The sequence below is a fragment of the Ailuropoda melanoleuca genome, chromosome 7, assembly GCF_002007445.2.
Source record: "Ailuropoda melanoleuca isolate Jingjing chromosome 7, ASM200744v2, whole genome shotgun sequence".
NCBI classification, from domain to species: Eukaryota; Metazoa; Chordata; class Mammalia; order Carnivora; family Ursidae; genus Ailuropoda; species Ailuropoda melanoleuca.
The window spans coordinates 58,566,215-58,583,058 of NC_048224.1; the positions used below are offsets into that span (position 1 = coordinate 58,566,215).

The window sequence follows — 16,844 nt, forward strand, 5'->3', positions numbered from 1 at the left end:
TGTGTTCCCTTGGGCCAGTCTGTTGACTTCCCTAAGCCTCCGTCCCCCACTGTGAGGTAGGCACTAGACGTTCCGGCCCACAGGCTGTTCAGAGCTCAGAGGAGTGACGGGTCCAGGTCAGGCTAGCCCCCTGGTGCTCTGCCCAGTGCCCGGCACCTGCTGGGGGGGCTTGCTCCCAGGCTTCCACCAGGAAACACAGCCTCAGCCTTGCCCCCTGCACATCCGCCCGCAGCGTCCCCCTCCTAGCTTGGAGGCACAGGGCCTCTCGAGTCAGAATGGCGTGTACTCCTTCTGCCACATTGGAAACAATAGGGCTGGGGACCGCTGAGCCCCCTGTCCTCTGAGGAGGCGCCTGTCCTTCCCTAGTGTTCTCCCACCCCTGCCCGCCCAGCATTATGGGTGTGGGAAGCGGAGGGGCTGCTCCATGGGGTGGGGGTGCACACCCCCTGCTCCCAGCCCCAGAAAGTCCAGGTGCCGGGACCCAAGGCTTCTGGAATGGTGGACGATGTCAGGGCTCCCTTGGACCCGACTCTGGCTAGAAGCTTCCTTGGAGATAAGGGGCCAGGCCAGGGCCAGCTTCCGGTCAGCCCGTCCCCTCCCTCCGCGTCCTTATTGGAAGTTAAGTGTCCTGATCTCTGTTCTGACTCCCCAAGGCCAATGGGAGGGGTGGGCAGTCAAGGTGCCCTCAGCCACCGTGTGCTGGGGGTATGCGGACACCAGGCGCTGCTCGCACACGGCACACATGTGCCCCATGTCGTCTTCCCCACGATGTGAGGGTTCCATGACAAGGTTTCTCAGCCTCGGCACTCTGGACATTTGGTAAGATAGTCCGTGTTAGAGGCTGTCCCGTTCGTCCCAGGACAGCATCCCTGACCTCCACCCATTCAATGCCAGGAGCACCCTCAAATGTGACAACCAAAAATGTGTCCAGACATGACCAAGTGTCCCCAGGGGGCAGACTCGTCCAAGGAGAGCTGCTGGTGTGTGACTATCCCACGTGGCAGTCAGGCTGGCAGCAGTCATGGCCAGGTGCGCCGACCCAGGCCCTGCAGCAGCTCGCGATGTAGGAAACCGAGCTCAGAGAGGGTGGTGGACTGCCTGAGGCCCTCAGCTAACGAAACACAGAAGCACACAAATAGACGTCTGTAAAACGGACATGGCCGTCCAAGGGCGCGTGGATGGACAGCCGGGCTGGGGGGCTCCTCTCCTTGTCCACTTCTCCCGTGTTCGTCGGGGGTTTGGTGGGGAACGTGCCAGGGAATGTTGGTGAGGATTGGGATCCTGGCCTGCAGAGGGGCTGGAGTTTGAGGACCAGCCCGGGTCCTGTTAGCAAAGAAACAGTGCTGCCCTGAGGTCTGCGAGGGGGCTGCCAGAGAGGGTGGGGGACCAGGGCAGCTCCGCAGAGCAGGGGAGCACTGGCTGGGCTCTGTTCCTGCCTTCCCTCTCCAGAGAGAGCTAAGGGAAGGAGGGGGGGGGGGGGGGGGGGGGGGGGGCGTCTCTGTCTAGCTTGCTTCCTGCCTCCTTGGCACAGAGCTGCCTGCCAGGACCAGAGAGGGTGGGTGTTTTGAGGAAGCGGCACAGCGTGACCCCAGGCCCCAGCCAACATCCAGCAGGCCCTGACTGCCGCTGGGCCATGAGCCCCCGTGGGGCCTGGGTTCTGGCTTGCAGGAGGTGTGAAGGGGAGTCGAGAGGCTTGGTGTCTGCTCACAGGAGGGAGAATGGAATCTCGGCAAGACAAGTCAATGTGAGAATGACAAGGTGGTGGGGAAGGATGGTGACTTGGGCCTCTCGGCTGGTCAGCAAGTGTGCCTGTGCTGGGTGGGGAGGGGCTCTGCCCTGGGATGGGGTCCCCCATGCCCCTGCCCCCTGGCCCCCTTGGCAGGGCTAGAGGAACACATGCCCCGGCATGGCCAGTAGAAACTCCTTCCTCTCCCCTGCCCGGCTAGGTGGGCATCACGGTTCCCTGCAGGGGACTGTGCCAACCAGCGCCCAGGGCCAGGGCACCGCCGTCTCGCTCCTTAGAACAGCCAATCTCCAAACACATGAATTCTCTGTCCTGCATTCTTGTCCTTGTGTGCTGTGGGGCCCCTAGGGGGCTGGGCAGTTGGGTAAGTGCCCGGCTGAAGCAGCTTTGTGCAGAACCCTGGCTCAGCGTCACACAACCATCCTCTCGTCCCTCCTCCTCCCCCCCTCCCCTCCCCTCCCTGCTGCTCTCTGGAGGTCAGGTCACTGCTGTCTGCTCTGTGGCCTGCTAGGAGGACCTGTCCTGCCCTAGGGGACCGGGAGTCCCTGGGTGGCCCGGCGGGCCTGGCTCCTGGGGATGAGGGCCACGGAGGCGGGAGCATCCGGGATGGGACGCGGTAAGGGTGTGGTCGGTTGTTGCCCAGACGCTCCGGAATCCTGCCTCGGATACCACCTTCTCCGGAGGGCCAAGGAGGCATGGGCAAAACGGAGCAAAGGCTTAGTTTCCAAGGTGTTGATGTTACAGGTTTTGCTGTCCTCCGAGTGGCCCAGACCACACATTCCAGGGTGGTCCAAGCCTAGGCACAAGGGCTTCGCCATTCATTGTCCAGTAAGAGGGGTGGGGAAGTCTGCTGGGCAGGGCCACAGGCTGTGGGCCCTGGGCTGCCCCAGGCCCCATGGTGGCCTCACAGGCAGGCGGGGAGGTGGGAGCTGGGTCAGCATAGACTCCAAGGGTCAGGAGCAGAGTCACCCCGGTGCTCAGCAGAGCTGGGGGCCTGTAGGCCTGGCTTCTAGTCCCACCCCGGCCTTCTCTCCTGGCCTTGGTTTCCCCACCTGCAACACAAAACCTACACGATATCTGAAATCCTTTCTGGGCTGTCTTGTGAGTCTGTCCAGACAGCCTGAATGCTCTCTGAATCCAAGGGGGATTTCGTATCCTCCAAATAATATCGTGTGCTGGCTTCAGCACATCCTGGCGCCGTGTCCCCCTGTGTGAAGAGGCGCTGGGGCCAGAGGGTGGGCTGGGCCAAGTCTGATGGGAGGTGATTGGATCCCAGCCAACCAGATGCAGGAGAGGAATGTGTGCCTGTGTGACCAGCAAGGCCTCCTGGTCGCAATGCACGGAATGATGAGGGCCAGAGCCCAGACTGCACCCGGGCCGAGGGTGGGTGAGCACGGCCCTGCCCCTGCCTGCCATGACCCACGCTCACGGCCAACAGATGACCCCGGCCGAGCGCTGTCCTTGGTTTGCAGTGATACCCTGGGAGGCTTGGGCCCCGAGCTTCCATGAGCCTTACATTCCTAGAGGAAGAACAAGGGTGGAGGAAAGTCGTCCCCTTGGCAGCCAACTAACCAGATGTCCTTACCTCCCACATGTTGGCCTCGAGGCCAGCAAGGTTGCTGGTGGGAAGTGCTCTCCCGCGCGGTGACCGGGGGAGACATGGTGTTCCTGGCGCCTCGGCCCAGGACAGGGGGCCCCTCTGGAAAGCAGCAGGCGCTGGGCCCCAAGCTCGTCGCAAGGCACCGCGATAAAGTGATTTTCTTCTGAAAATTAATTTTGGGTCAAAAGGAAACTGCATTTCTTCTCCTGAACCCCGTGAAGTGTTCGCTGTGGCACAGGAGGATTCGATGAGCTCAGGAGGCCATGTTCTCCCACCTGTACAGGTCACCCAGCCAGCTGGAGGCTCGGGCCTCCCCGCGGAGCCTTGCGCACGGCCTCCTGTGCCTTCATGGTGCCCGCATTTGCCAACTGGGTTTTAGCCGCTGCCTAAAGTCGCTTCGCACAGTTGTGCAGATCGGCCATGGAAAGCCGGGGTGGGGGGGCCGTGGGCGGCTCCCATGGGTGCAGAGGAGAGAAATCTGTGTGGCCGCAGCCCCCGTTCAAGGTGTCCCCAGGGGGACAGAGATGTCTTCCTCCCACGAAAGTGTAAGGTCAAGGCGTGGCTGGAGTGAGTTTGGACGGTTCTGAGGGACCCTGGGGCCTGAGCTTTGGAGATTCCAGAAGTTCCTCCGGGGCAGTACTCCATCCTTTCTCTGCAGGGAATGCTGGGTATTCTGACTCGACAGCCCTGCCTTGCTCTGCGGGGCGGACAGCCGTCTTTCTCAGGGCCGAGCCCTCGCTCTGATCGGTGGTTCGGAGCCTGTGGTTCCAGGGGTGGCGGGCTGGGGAGGAGTGCTTTCCACTGCGGAGTGTAGCGGGAGGGTCTCTGGCCCATCTGGCGCTCCCGGGGCCCGGAAGAGGAACCCTGGGGGTCGGGCAGTCTATGGAGCTTTCAGATCCTTAGAGAGGGTCAGGTTCTCATCATGTGACTTGAACGTTTTACCTTTTATTTATTCTTATTCTTGGAAATTAGTTTCCAGTTATCTTCCCTACCACCCCCCTCCCTACCACCATCATCCCCACCACTCTCCCTACCTTTCCCACCACCACCACCACCACCCCCACCCCCACCATGCCCCCCACCGACTACCATCACTGCCGTCTTTATTACCATCCACCACCGGCACCACCGGCACCGCCACCACCAGTGCGCACTAGCCTTCCGGACCACACCACTGGGACGCGTTGCACACCCCACTAGCAGAATGCTATTAGCATCAAGGATGTCTTTGGAGCCTCCAGGGGGGTTGAAACCTGAAGATCCTTAAGCCTGTCGCCAACTTCCCCACCCCTCCCCGTTCCTGTGGATTCAGGGCACGACACCCCTGCAGTGGGCTGCCCGGGCTCGGATCCCTGCCCGTCCCCTGCCTCCAGGGGCCCTGGGAGCCTCACTTATTTAAGAGACGACTGAGTTGGAGGACGTGCCTGGTGTGTCGGGGGTGCTGTTATACAACCAAATGCCTGGAAACTTGTAAAACTGCCATGAGCTAATGCGATCTGAAAAGGTTGGACATGCTGGCCTGTGTCTGTGGGCACATCTGCTTGAGCCCTCCCGCGGTATTTACCCAGAAAGGCACACTCCAGGCTTGTTCTGGTGATGCACAAGCCCAGGGCATCCCACAGGAGCCATGTGGCCTCCCCTGCCCCGGGCACCTGCATGGCCTTTGATCTGAGCAGAGGCGGTGACCCAGCATCTCCCCGGATTCAGGTCCTGTCCACAGACAGCTGGCGGGGGTGCGGTGAGGCACCAAGCACGGGCTCAAGCTGCTGAATCACATCTTACTAACACCCGAGCACCCAAAATTTTACTGAAATCCAACCACCCAAAAATAGTCAAGTGAGTCAGTCTAGGGCAGGGAGCGTGTGTCTCCCGGCTTTGCGCACGTGCGCTACCATTGGAAACCCTGGCTGAGCCCTTGCAGGGCCGCTCACCAGCCAGAGGCTTCCTCCGAGTGGCTGGGATGGGCTGGTCCCAGCAGGAGAGCTGGTAGTGTGATCTGTAGGAAGACTGGTGAGCGGTGGCGAAATTGTCAGGGGCCTGAAATTGGCCGTGTGGGAGTGTTTACACCACGGAAAGTGATAAATGCTACAGAAGGACACCCCAGGCACCGGAGCCGATGAGCAAACATCTCCCAGGACTTCAGTTGGCCTGGGGCAAGTACCTGCTCTCCCTGAGCCCCCCCCCCCCCGGGGGGGCATGCCCGCAGCACCGCCATGCGGATGGCAAGCACCCTGCTGGGGTTCTATGGGGACAATTCTGTAGAGTGCCCCTGGGAGCGTCTGAAGGACGCATCGTTATCATGCAGGGCTTGCAGAAGAGACTCAGAGGGAGGTCAGTCTCTAGGAGACTCAGATTTATACCCAAGCCCCCACTCTCGGCCGCTGCCGCGGTGCCTGCTGCTTCTGTAGGCAGCTGGCCCCTCGCTTGCTCCTGGTGTCCCAAATATCAAGAAAGTGCAAATCACCCAGTCCCTCTGGGCTTTAGGTGCCCACCCACGGAGAAAAGAGTGTTCTGGTTTTACCATCTTAACCTTCTTTAAGCATGTGGTTCGGTAGTGTTCACTGTAGTCACATTGTTGTGCAAAAGATTTCCAGAAATTCTTCATCTTGCAAAACTGAAACTCTCTACTCATTAAACAACAGCCCCCATTTATCCTTCCCCCACCCAGCTCCTGGGAACCAACCGTCGACTTTCTGACTCTATGAGTTTGACTAATTTAATTCCAGGTAAGTGGAATTTGGATTAGGGTTTGTCTCCATGTCTGGCTCATTTCACGCAGCGTCACGTCCTCAAGGCCATCCACGTTGTAGCAGGTGTCAGGATCTCCTTCCTTTTAATAGTTGAATAATATTCCATTGTATGGATAGACCCCATTTCGTTTATCTGTTCATCTGTCAGTGGGTACTTGGGTTGTGTCCACCTCTTAGCTACTGGGAATAACGCTGCTGTGAACATGGGTGGGCAATTATCTATTCCATATTTTGCTTTCGATCCTTTGTTGGACATGGGTTCATTCTATTTTTCGTTTTTTTTGAGGAACCCCACACCGTTCTCCCTAACAGTTGCACCAGCTGGGCCTAAGGGTCAAATTTATCCACAGCCCTACTAACACTGGTTATTTTCTGTTTTGTTTTGTTTTCTTTTGTTTTGTTTTAATAGTAGCCATCCTAATGGGTATGAGGTCATATCTCATTGTCATTTTGATTTGCATTTCTCTAATGATTAGTGGTGATGACCATCCTTTCGTTATACTTATTGGTGATCTGTATATCATCTTTGGAGAAATATCAGTTCAAGTCCTTTCCTCATTTCTTAGCCAGGTTATTTGTTTTGTTGGCGTTGAGTTGTAGGAGTTCTTTACGTATTCTTGATATTAACCCCTTATCAGATATATGATTTGTAAATATTTTCTCCTACGCGCCTTTTTACTGTTGGCTGTTTCCTTTAATGCACAGAAGTTTTCATGTTTGATGTGGTCCTGTGTGACCAATTTTGCTTTTTGGTACCTGTGCCTTTGGTGTCATATCCAAGAAGTCATTGCCAAGTTCAATGTTGTGAAGCTTTCCCCTGTTTTCTCCTGGGAGTTTTATAGCTTTAGGACTTACACTTAGGTCTTTAATCCATTTCGAGTTAAAATTTGTATGTGGTGCAAGATAAGGGTCCAATTTCATTTTTTCGCGTGTGGATATCCGGTTTCCCCAGTGCCATTTGTTGAAGAGACTGTCTCTTCTCCCGTTGAGTGGTCTCAGCAGCCTTATTGAATTGAATTGTATATCGACCATATACATGAAGGCTTATTTCTGGGCTCTCTTTTCTCTTCCTCTGGTTTATTCATCTGCTTTTATGCCAGTAACACACTGTTTTGATTATGGGAGCTTTGTAGTAAGTTATGAAATCAGGAACTGAGAGTCCTGCAGCCTTATTCTTCTTCAAGATTGTTTTGGCTTTTTGAGGTCCCTTGAGATTCCCTGTGAATGCCAGGATGGATTTTTATATTTCTGCAAAAAGTACCCCTGAAATTTTGATAGGGATGCATTGAATCTGTAGATCACTTTGGGTAGCATTGATATCTTAATGATAGTGTTTTACAATCCATGAACATGGGATGTCTTTCCTTTTACTTGTATCATCTTTCATTTCTTTCGGCAAAGTTTTGTAGTCTTCTGTGTAGCCATCTTTAACCTCCGTAGTTAGGTTTATTATTAACTATCTTATTCTTTTTGATGCTATTATAAATGGAATTTTGGAAAAAAATTTCCATTTTGGATTGTTCATTGTTAAGGTAGAAAAATGCCGTTGATTTTTGTATGTTGATTCTATGTCCTGCAACCTCGTGGAATGTGTTTATTAATTCCAGTAGCATTTGGGGGCGGGGGGGCAGTTTGGGGTGAGAAAAGGGTTTAAATAAAACCTGCTTTAAGGCCCTTCCTGATGACCTTCCATGATCTTGTGACTCCAGCCAGGGCCTGTGGTTCCTGTAAGAGAGAGGGGCTCTGTTTCGCAAGGGGGTTTGCCTCAGATTGGGGCTTGCTTTTAAAGTCCATCCAACCCGATCTTTACTGGCAAATGACTGTGTATCTATCAGGCACCGTGCTGCCCATGAACTTGATGACCGCAAGCACTGGCCTCATCCATCTATCAGATGGGGGCACGGAGGTGGGGAGAGGTTGACCCACATGGGTCTAGCTGACCCAGAGCCCATATTCCAGGTAGCCTCATTCTCAGCTTTTCCCCTTCATTACATGTCCCTGCTCAGAAGAAATGAGGACCCCCCAACTCCACTGCTTTAGTGGGGACAAATGCAGGATGTCTCGAGAACCAGTAATTCTGTGAACTTAGAAAGCCTCCTGGAATTCCCCCAGACTCTTTCCCTCCCTTTACCGGAAGCAGAGGTCCATCTGCCCCTGTTTTCCTCCATCATTCAGGAAGTATTTTTGAGCACCTACTGTGTGCTGAGTCCAAGCACACAGGGGCAGTGGAGAGCCAAGCCAGCCAGCCCCCGGCCTCCTGGGGCTCCTGGGAGCTGCAGAAGAGCCCGGGATGGCTCTATCCCACCCCGCTGGTGAACTCAAACTGAGCCCCAGTGCCTGACCCTCTCACTTAACTGGGAGCGTGTGTCTGACATGAACCTGCAGTCCTGGGCCATTAATGGGTGAGCTTTAAAAATGATTTTTCCTGTTTCAAAATGAGATTGGCTTTGAGCCCCAAGCTCCTCCATGGGCTGTCTAAAATTAGAACCCCGTTGACAAGGCAATCTTTGTCAGGGGCCCACGGCTTGCACTAGGGAAGCAGGGAAATGTCAACAGTACATTTTCTGTGTCAATTTTGAGTTTTTTGAGAGGCCTGGGCAAATGGCAACTCAGAGCAAATGTTCACTGTTTCAAAAGCTTTCAGAATCCAGCCCCTCGGCAGCAATGTGATTAAAGTGTCAGATTTATAAGGAGCTGGGTCTGTGTTCAGGAGAGTGGCCTCCGCCCCCTCCTGTGTAGACAGGATCCGGCCGGAGCTGCCCTGGCAGACTTACCGCTCACAGCAGTGATGGGATAAGCTCCTCCGTCTCTGTGAGCTCCGCACTTTGCTGGTCTCTCCTTGTCCCTTTTGTTTCAAGGACGGTCCTGGGGCTGGCCTCACCTGGGGACACTGGGCTCAAGGACTTGCCTGAAGGCCAGGAACCAGGCACGTGTCCCCGGGTGTGTAAATGACATGCCAGCACACCGACATAGTGGGACAAGTCCCCGGCCGGGGCGTTGTGCTGCCGCCAGCCTGGTATGCAGGTGTGCCAGCCACGCACCCAGCGACCCGCTGCCCATCACATGTGCGTGCCCAGGCTGAGCACGGCACCTCTGTGGTGGCATCGTCCCCGGAGTGTTATTTACATCGGTCTCCGCCACCGTGTGGGCCGAGAAGGGCTCCAGTGACGTAACATGCGTGCAGAGCTTAGCCCAGGGACATTGTGTAAACAGCACTGTCGTCTCCGTGGGGTTGGGGGCCCATGGTCCTTTGAGGGCCCCTGAGGCCCAGCCCTTGCTGAAGTGACTCTCGCAAATGTCTCAGCCTGATGATAAGGTCCTTCCAACCCCGCTGCGGCCTTTCTGTCCTGCCCTCCCCGACGTGCAGCTCCAGCTCTGTGCCCCGGCCCCAGCTCTCCTGGAAGGCCTGTCTGCAGCCGCAAACTCCACGACCTTGCAAGGGGCCTGCCTTCCCAGTGCTGGCCCACCCTGGGCGTGGTGGCCACAGCACTGGCCTGTGCTTCTGGCTGAGTCCTTCTGAGACTCGGGTCGTGGGGACAGAGGCTGTGTCTGTCTTCAGAGCCCAGTGACTGGCCGAGGCTGACCTGGCTGGGGAGCAGTCACGGGGATGACTCAGCACCTGTCTGCTTCCCCTCTTGACACCTCTGAACCCACGGAGGACAGCCGTGGTGACGCGCGAGCTGTGCCGCCGATCTCCCAGCAACTGGCTCCCAGACGCACCACAGAGCTTCTGGAAACAGACAAAGCCAGTCTCCTGACCCCATTTACACAAGAGGAAATGGAGGCCAGAGGGAGTCCGGGGGCCCCACCAAGGTCACTGTGGCAATTGAGTGGTGGCCTCCAAAACAGATGTCTACGTCCCAACCCCAGCCCAGAACCTGTGAGTGTGGCCTCAGTTGGAAATTGCCATCTTTGCAGGTGGGGTTAATGTGAGAATCTTAAGATGGGATCATCCAGGATCAGGATTGGGTCCTGACTCCAGTGACAAGCGTCCTGATAAGAGACAGAAGTAGAGAAGACACAGACACAGAGGAGAAGCCATGTGACACAGGGAATAGAGGAAAGTGACCACAAGCAAGGAGCGCCTGCAGCCCCCAGAAGCAAGAAGAGGCAGGAAGGACCCTCTCCTCGAGCTTCCGGAGGGAGTACAGCCTGTGGACACCTTGACGTGGGGCTTCAAGCATCCAGAACTGGGAGACAGCACACTTCTGCTGTTTTAAGTCCACAGTCTGTGGTCGTTTGGTACGGCCACCCCAGGCCACTCACACTGTGACTGAGAAGAGTCGAGGCCTGGGAACCGTGTGTCTACTTTCTCCCATTGACACCCCTTCTTCCCCTTAAAGATTGCCAGAGCCTGGAGCTCTGTCCTTGGAGACCCCATGCCTCAGTGGCAGGCCGGCCTGGGCCCAGGGCCAGCTAATGAGAATGGAGGCAGTAGGGACTGTCCATCAGTAAGTGGCAGCTGGGCCTTGACCTGGGTTGTCTGAGCCGTGCCCTGTCCCCCCAGGTGCGGGCCATGAGACTCTCCTTTGTCGGGGAGCTGGGCTGGGAGCTGCATGTGCCCAGGCCAGCCTGCGTGCCCGTGTACCAGGCTGTGATGACCGCGGGCGCCAAGCACGGCCTTGTCAACGCTGGGTACCGGGCCATCGACTCCCTGAGCATCGAGAAAGGTGTGAGCGGGAGCCACACGGCGCCGGTGGGCCGCCGGGAACCAAAGCTGCAAGCAGGGGCTGTCGTCCCCCCATGCTTCTTTCCTGTCTCTGCTCCGCTTCCCGCTTCCCCCGTCATGCCTGCTTCCCCAGCCTGCACCCCCCACCCCCGCACCCTTCCTGCGCTGCCCGTGACCGTGATCTTCCACGAAGGCCTGGGGATGGTGCTGGGGTCTCTGACACCTGTACTTGGAGGGCGAGTGGGAGAGGTGCTTGCCCGGCCTCGTGAGGACGGGACCAGAGCTGGGCTGGGAGTCAGCGCCTGGCCTTCCCTGGGAGGTCTGAAGAACATGGCACAGTGCCACACGGGTCCCTCCCTAGCACCTCAGCTGACAGTGCAGAGGCTGAGGGCTGGCCCAGGGGACCTTCCACAGGCGAGGATGCACCCCCCCTCCAGGCCTTCGGAGGAGCCCGTCCCCTACCTCTGTTGGGCACTGAGCCCGGGCTCTCCTCCCCACAGGCTACCGGCACTGGCACGCCGACCTGCGCCCCGATGACAGTCCCCTGGAGGCAGGCTTGGCCTTCACCTGCAAGCTCAAGTCGGCCGTCCCCTTCCTGGGGCGGGAGGCCCTGGAGAAGCAGCGGGCCGAGGGTCTCCGCCGACGCCTGCTCTGCTTTACGGTGGATGAGTGAGTAGCCCACGGTCTTGCATCCTCCCTCCTCGAACACAGCTTTGGAAAGAGAGAGGCATGCTGCCGAGCCACCGAGCCACGTCCGTGGGGGTGGATCCAGGCCGAGGGCCCAGTGTCCCAGCCACGGCACGGGTACCTCTTGCCGTGTTGTAGTCGATCTTCTCCACTGCTGGGGGTGGGGGGCGGGGAAGGCTGGGCTGGGGCCACTCTCCCCACTTCCGGATGGAGACCTTGGGTGCCAGGGGACAGGCTGACTGAGCCACAGGAAGGAGAGCCCACGCCGTAGGGACCCACGCCCCCCCGGGGCAGCTTTGAGCAGGTCGCTCAGCTCTGTCCTCGGGAGCTGGGCCCGTGCTGTCTCTGGATCCCACTGGGGCCCAGCGACTCTGAAATGACAGCACCAAGGCTGGTGTCGGCCCGGCCACAGCTCCATGGGGAACTGAGCAGCCACGGTCTCCAAGACCACGGCGGCCCGGCTTTGTCGAGTTGCTGCTGACACGCAGCCGCAAATGGAGCCACTTCTCCCAGATCTGGAGCCGTCAGAAGTGTCAAGAGCTTCAGCGGGGCAGAGAGGGAGCGGAGCTGCGGCTTGTCATCGTCCTGCGGCTTCTCCCCGGGCTCCCATCAGGCCAGCCCTCCACGTGCTGCTTGTCCACCTCCCGGGGAGCAGCTTAGCTCCAGTTTGGGGATGCTGCCGGAGCAGGGGTCTGCGGCCCGTCCATCCCCTGGGCCTCCAGAAAGCACCTGCAGCCTGCCACCGGGATCTGGGAGCGGCTCGGGCAGCACCTGCCATAACGCAGCTCGCCTTGCCTGGGTGTTCTTCGCTGGGCCGCAGAATCCCCCCAGTACCACAGCCAGGGCAGTGCCAATCCTGACGAAGGACACGGCCAGTGTGCTGGCTGTGGAGCTGTAGGGAGCTGCCCCTCTGCTCTGGGCCCTGGGCCAGCGGGTGGCCTCCCTGAGCCCGTTTCCTCATCTGCAAACGGCACGTGCTCGGCAGGACTGGGGTGGGACGAAAGAGCAGGGATGTGCCCCAGAACCTCCATCTGTCCCAGCCTCTTCCTTCAGACAGTCACAGAGGCCCCCAGACCCTGTCCACGCGCCTCGGCTCAGGGCGGGTCCACACAGGCCCCAACCTGGCTCCCCCGGGCTCAGCCCCGCCACCCTCTCCTGCAGGGCCCATGGGGTTGGCACCAGCACTGGGCACAGTCAGGCTCTCCGTAAACACCACGAATGAGGTGCCCGGAGGGACGAGTCTGCAAAGATTCGCGCCCAGACTTGCCAGGTTCCTTCCGGGGGCCGGTGCGGGTCTGTTTGCAGGTTAATCTCTGTGTTTTCCATTCTGAATGTTCAAAAATGTATAGTCAGCACTCATACCTTATGCGTACTAAAGAAAAGGACATTGGCTAGATCAGGCATCGTACTGTGAAAAGAGCCAGGCAGAGGAAAGCAAGCCTCAGGGGCAGAAGGGTTTAAATTGTTCAGAAGTCAATGGAAAACCAGTGGAAAGGTGGGCCTTTCCCGAATACCTGCGGCCTGTCTGCAGACTCGGGAGTCCGAGCCTGGCTGTGGTCTCCTCTGCTCGCTCGTTCATCCACAGGGTCCTATGCGCGGGCATCCTGGGGGCACTGGGCTGGCCCTGGGGTGGCGGGCAGGCGGGCGTGGTGCAGCGCCAGGCCCCAGGGCACGCAGGTCCCCCTTCTGGGGGCTCCGGGGCCCCAGTCTTCTCTCTTGCTTCTTCCAGAAAAGTGCCCATGTTCGGCCTGGAGGCCATCTGGAGAAACGGCCAAGTGGTGGGCCACATCCGGAGGGCTGACTTTGGGTTCGCCATCGACAAGACCCTCGCCTATGGCTACATCCGGGACCCCAGCGGCGGGCCGGTGAGTCAAGCCCCCCGCCCCAAGGGAAGCCCGGTTCCTCTCGAGACACCACACCCCTGTGCCGCATGCACCCCCACACCAAGCTGGGCAGGGGGGTGGGGGTGGTGCGCAGAGTCCCTGCTGATGGGGCCGTGTCTCTGGGCAGGCTCAGGGACTGTTTCTGTGTTTTCTGTCTGAAAGAATCTGATTTTGGGAGCTCTAGGCTTCTCTTGGTCAGAAAGAGGCTCTGGACCAGGGCTGGCGCCCTCTGCTCCTAGAGCCTGGGGTGGACGCCAGATGCCTGACCATCCTCCCGGGACCACCTTCCTCTCCTCTCTCCCCTCATCCCAGACGTGCTCCAGGCATGGGGGCATGTGCATCCACGCCCACGCATGTATGCACACGTGTGTACGTGCATACAGACGCACGTACACACACGGGCACAATTTGCCATGTGACACTTTATAAACCCCAGTAATCCCTCACTGAGCCCGGTTCCTCCCTCCACGCTGGTGGCGGAACAGGGGCAGAGAAAGGGCCCATTGAGAGCTCAAGGTGGGTTCTGGAAGCTCTTGCCAGACCAGACAAGGTGAAGGTCCCAAGGGGGTCACATGGAATGGGCTGGGCCACACAGCAAGAGAGAGGAGGCGAGGAGCTCAGTGTCGTAGCACCATGATGGCCATACATGCGTGCTTCCCTGGAGTGCCACACTCGCCCTGTCACTGCTGGGAAACTGAGGCCTGGAATGTTCTGACTGCAGGCATCAGGACGCCCATCCAGCTGGGGCTGAGCTTTCCAGCCTCAGCCTTAGACATTCTCGGAGAATTCCGGGGTGTGGCTCCCCACCTGCCCCCAACAGAGACTCCAGAGAGGGAGCCACTTGGAGGGTCAGCAAGGAGGGGGCAGGGTGTGAGTCAGACAGTCCAGGCAGGGGTGCAAGGGACGAGCTGGGCCTCGGGAGGGGGCAGGGCACAGCGGCTCCCAGGCTGGACCCCTGGAGGTCCTGGGCCATGGGCCCCTGTCCTGCATGGCTGGGACATCGTCTACATCTCAGAGCACAGCCCAGATGCCTTCTCCGTGGCCGGGCCCTGGGTATAGTCCCCGGGCTGAGAACAGGATCCCTGAGCGGGGCCAGCCTGCCCAGGGTCCAGGCACACGGGCTGTTTACTGTTGCCCCGTTTCCTGGGGATTTGCAGTTTCTGGAGAGGGAGGTGTGCTGTCCTGGGGGAGAAACCCCACTGGCTGCCAGACCGGGCTCTGCTGGGCCCCAGGAGGTCAAGTCCCACTCAGGGCACTTACCTGCTCAGGGCAGCTCCTCGGTTCGGAAGAGGGCCCCTGGCACAGAGATGGGTTTCCCCAGGGGGAGGAAGGGAGGTGGAGCCCCCCCCCCACTGAGAAGCAGGTGGGTATGACCCCAGCACCCACCAGGCGACGACCGACCCCCACCCCCTCCTCTCCTGCCGTAGGTCTCGCTGGACTTTGTGAAGAGTGGGGCCTATGCTCTGGAGCGGATGGGGGTGACCTACCCTGCCCAGGCTCACCTGAAGTCCCCCTTTGACCCTGACAACAAGAGGGTGAAGGGGATCTACTGATGCGCCCGCGGGGCGGGGCGGAGCCTCCGTGGATCAGGGGGCCGAGACCGGCTCCGTCCCTCGCTGATCATCCCGCACAGGGCCTGCCACCCTGCCCCAGGACCTGGACCCCAACCAGAACATGGCCCCTGCCTGCTCTTAGTCTGCCCCCCAGACAGATGTCAGCCGAGTGGACAGAAACCCAGAGGGCCCGTCCTGTGGTCACTGACCAAAGGATGGTCCCTAGTCCACCCCTACCCCCCCCCAAAACAAACATGTAAGGTCTTGGGCTCAGGGAGTGTGCCGTGTGGCCTTCTGAAGCTTCCACTTGGTAAGCTCAGCGTAAAAGCCGGGAGGCCAAGATCCACCTGGAATCCCAGGCCTGCCTGCCCAGAGCACCACTGGGGAGTTTCAAGGTGCATCTGGAATTAGGGACAGAGTGAGGGTTGACTAGTGCCCTCTGCCGTGGGCGCAGTGTGGGAGGCCAGGAGCAGCTATGCCAGCTCGGCTTGGGCCCCACAGTCAGGCCGTTGGGCAGGATGGTCCTTTTGCCAGAGGCCGGCAGGGAAGGAAATCTAGAAAGCAAGCTCTTCCTGCCTCGACCCGCTTTTCACATGGGAAAGCCTTCTGACCATTGCCAGCTCATGAAACACATGAGCAGAAGCAGGGCATGGGAAGGGTGTCCCCTCGGTGCCCTCCCTCACCCATGCGGAAGCCCCACCTCCTGCCTTGATTTCCCCAAGGGCACCTCGTTCACTAGGTCTGCAAAGGAAGGGCGTGCTGCTGGGTAAGAACCTGGCAGAACCCTCCTGCCTCGTGGCCTCTGACCTTGCAGTTTGCTCGGGACAGGATGCGGCTCCTGTCCTTGACTCTCTCGTCTTATGGCCCCCAGGGAAGGACCTCGTCGTATAGGGCCTTAAAAGGGGGTGACTCCCTTGCTCCCCTTCTCTGGGCCTTCAGAACTCACTAACATCTACCTGTGTGACCCTCCTCCCTGCCTGCCTTCCCAGGGTGGATGTCCCTCCTGCCCTGTGCCCCGGCCCAGGTCCCTCCCCCTTCGCCTTGCCCTGCCTCCCTCCCTCCCAGCTCACACCGGCAGGATTTCAAGAGCTGCACCATGTGGTCCTGCCCAGGCATGCCTGACCCTCTGGGGAGCAGAAGGCAGCAGAGGTGGGGTTGGGGGGAGGCGCGGAGCACGGGATTCCTGCAGACACACAAGCAGCAGTGGGGCATCGGGGTGGAGGCAGTCCTCGGCGGGCCCTGGCTGCTTTTAGATGCTCACACCCCACGCAGCCCGCTATGGACTGAGCTGGAACAGGTCAGGCTAATAAAATCAAAGTCGTGGGAAGATGTTTGGGTTTCGGATGGCCTTTGGAAAGCTTTTCGGCCCCCTCGCCAGACCACAGGCTGAGGAGCCCGGGCCTCTGGCTTTGACACGCCTCAGGCCAGGGAGCACCTGCAGGCTCCGCTGCTCGCAGGCAGGCCTGGCTCCCGCCCGAGAGAGGCTGCGGGCAGCCGAGGGGACCCCGAGGGGCCAGAAACAGAGAGGAGGGGAGATAGCTTCCCAGATGGCCTGGCCTGCTTCCCCGGGCTCTGCGGTTTGGCCACGGAGCCCCAGATTGGGCCGGTGTACGTGTCCCCAACACCGCCTGTCCTGGATGGGGGGAGGCTGAGGGTGCGGGGGGGCCAGACCCAGGTTCCGATCCCACCCCTGCCTCAGGGGCTGAGCTCAGAGACAGGAGCCCTCGCTGTTGGCGTGTTCACTTCCCTGCCAGGGAGAAATAACCCTGACTTCTCTGGGAAGGGCACTGGGTCACAACGTGGGAGAGGCCACAGAGCCACCGCCCAAGCTCTCCTGTTGCGTCCCGCCAGTGGCAGGAATGTCCAGGCCGGGCCGCAGCCCCAGGCATGCTGCCTCGGTGGGGTAGGGATGGGCCACATGGCCTTCACCCCCGAGTGTCCTGGGACCGGTCCTTCGT

At 59.1% G+C, this 16,844-nt stretch overlaps 1 protein-coding gene across 2 annotated transcripts in view; it reads left to right on the top strand.

The window, feature by feature from the left end:
* The window catches only part of SARDH (sarcosine dehydrogenase), a 62,200-nt gene extending 45,987 nt beyond the window's left edge, over nt 1–16,213 (top strand). For both annotated transcript variants that reach the window (XM_002920697.4, XM_034664766.1), the window contains exons 19-22: nt 10,602–10,764; nt 11,264–11,432; nt 13,180–13,315; nt 14,761–16,213. In XM_002920697.4, coding sequence (XP_002920743.4) covers nt 10,602–10,764; nt 11,264–11,432; nt 13,180–13,315; nt 14,761–14,886 — 594 coding nt within the window. In that variant the 3' untranslated portion in view covers nt 14,887–16,213. The remainder of the gene's footprint in view (nt 1–10,601; nt 10,765–11,263; nt 11,433–13,179; nt 13,316–14,760) is intronic.
* The last annotated feature ends 631 nt before the right edge of the window (nt 16,214–16,844 follow it).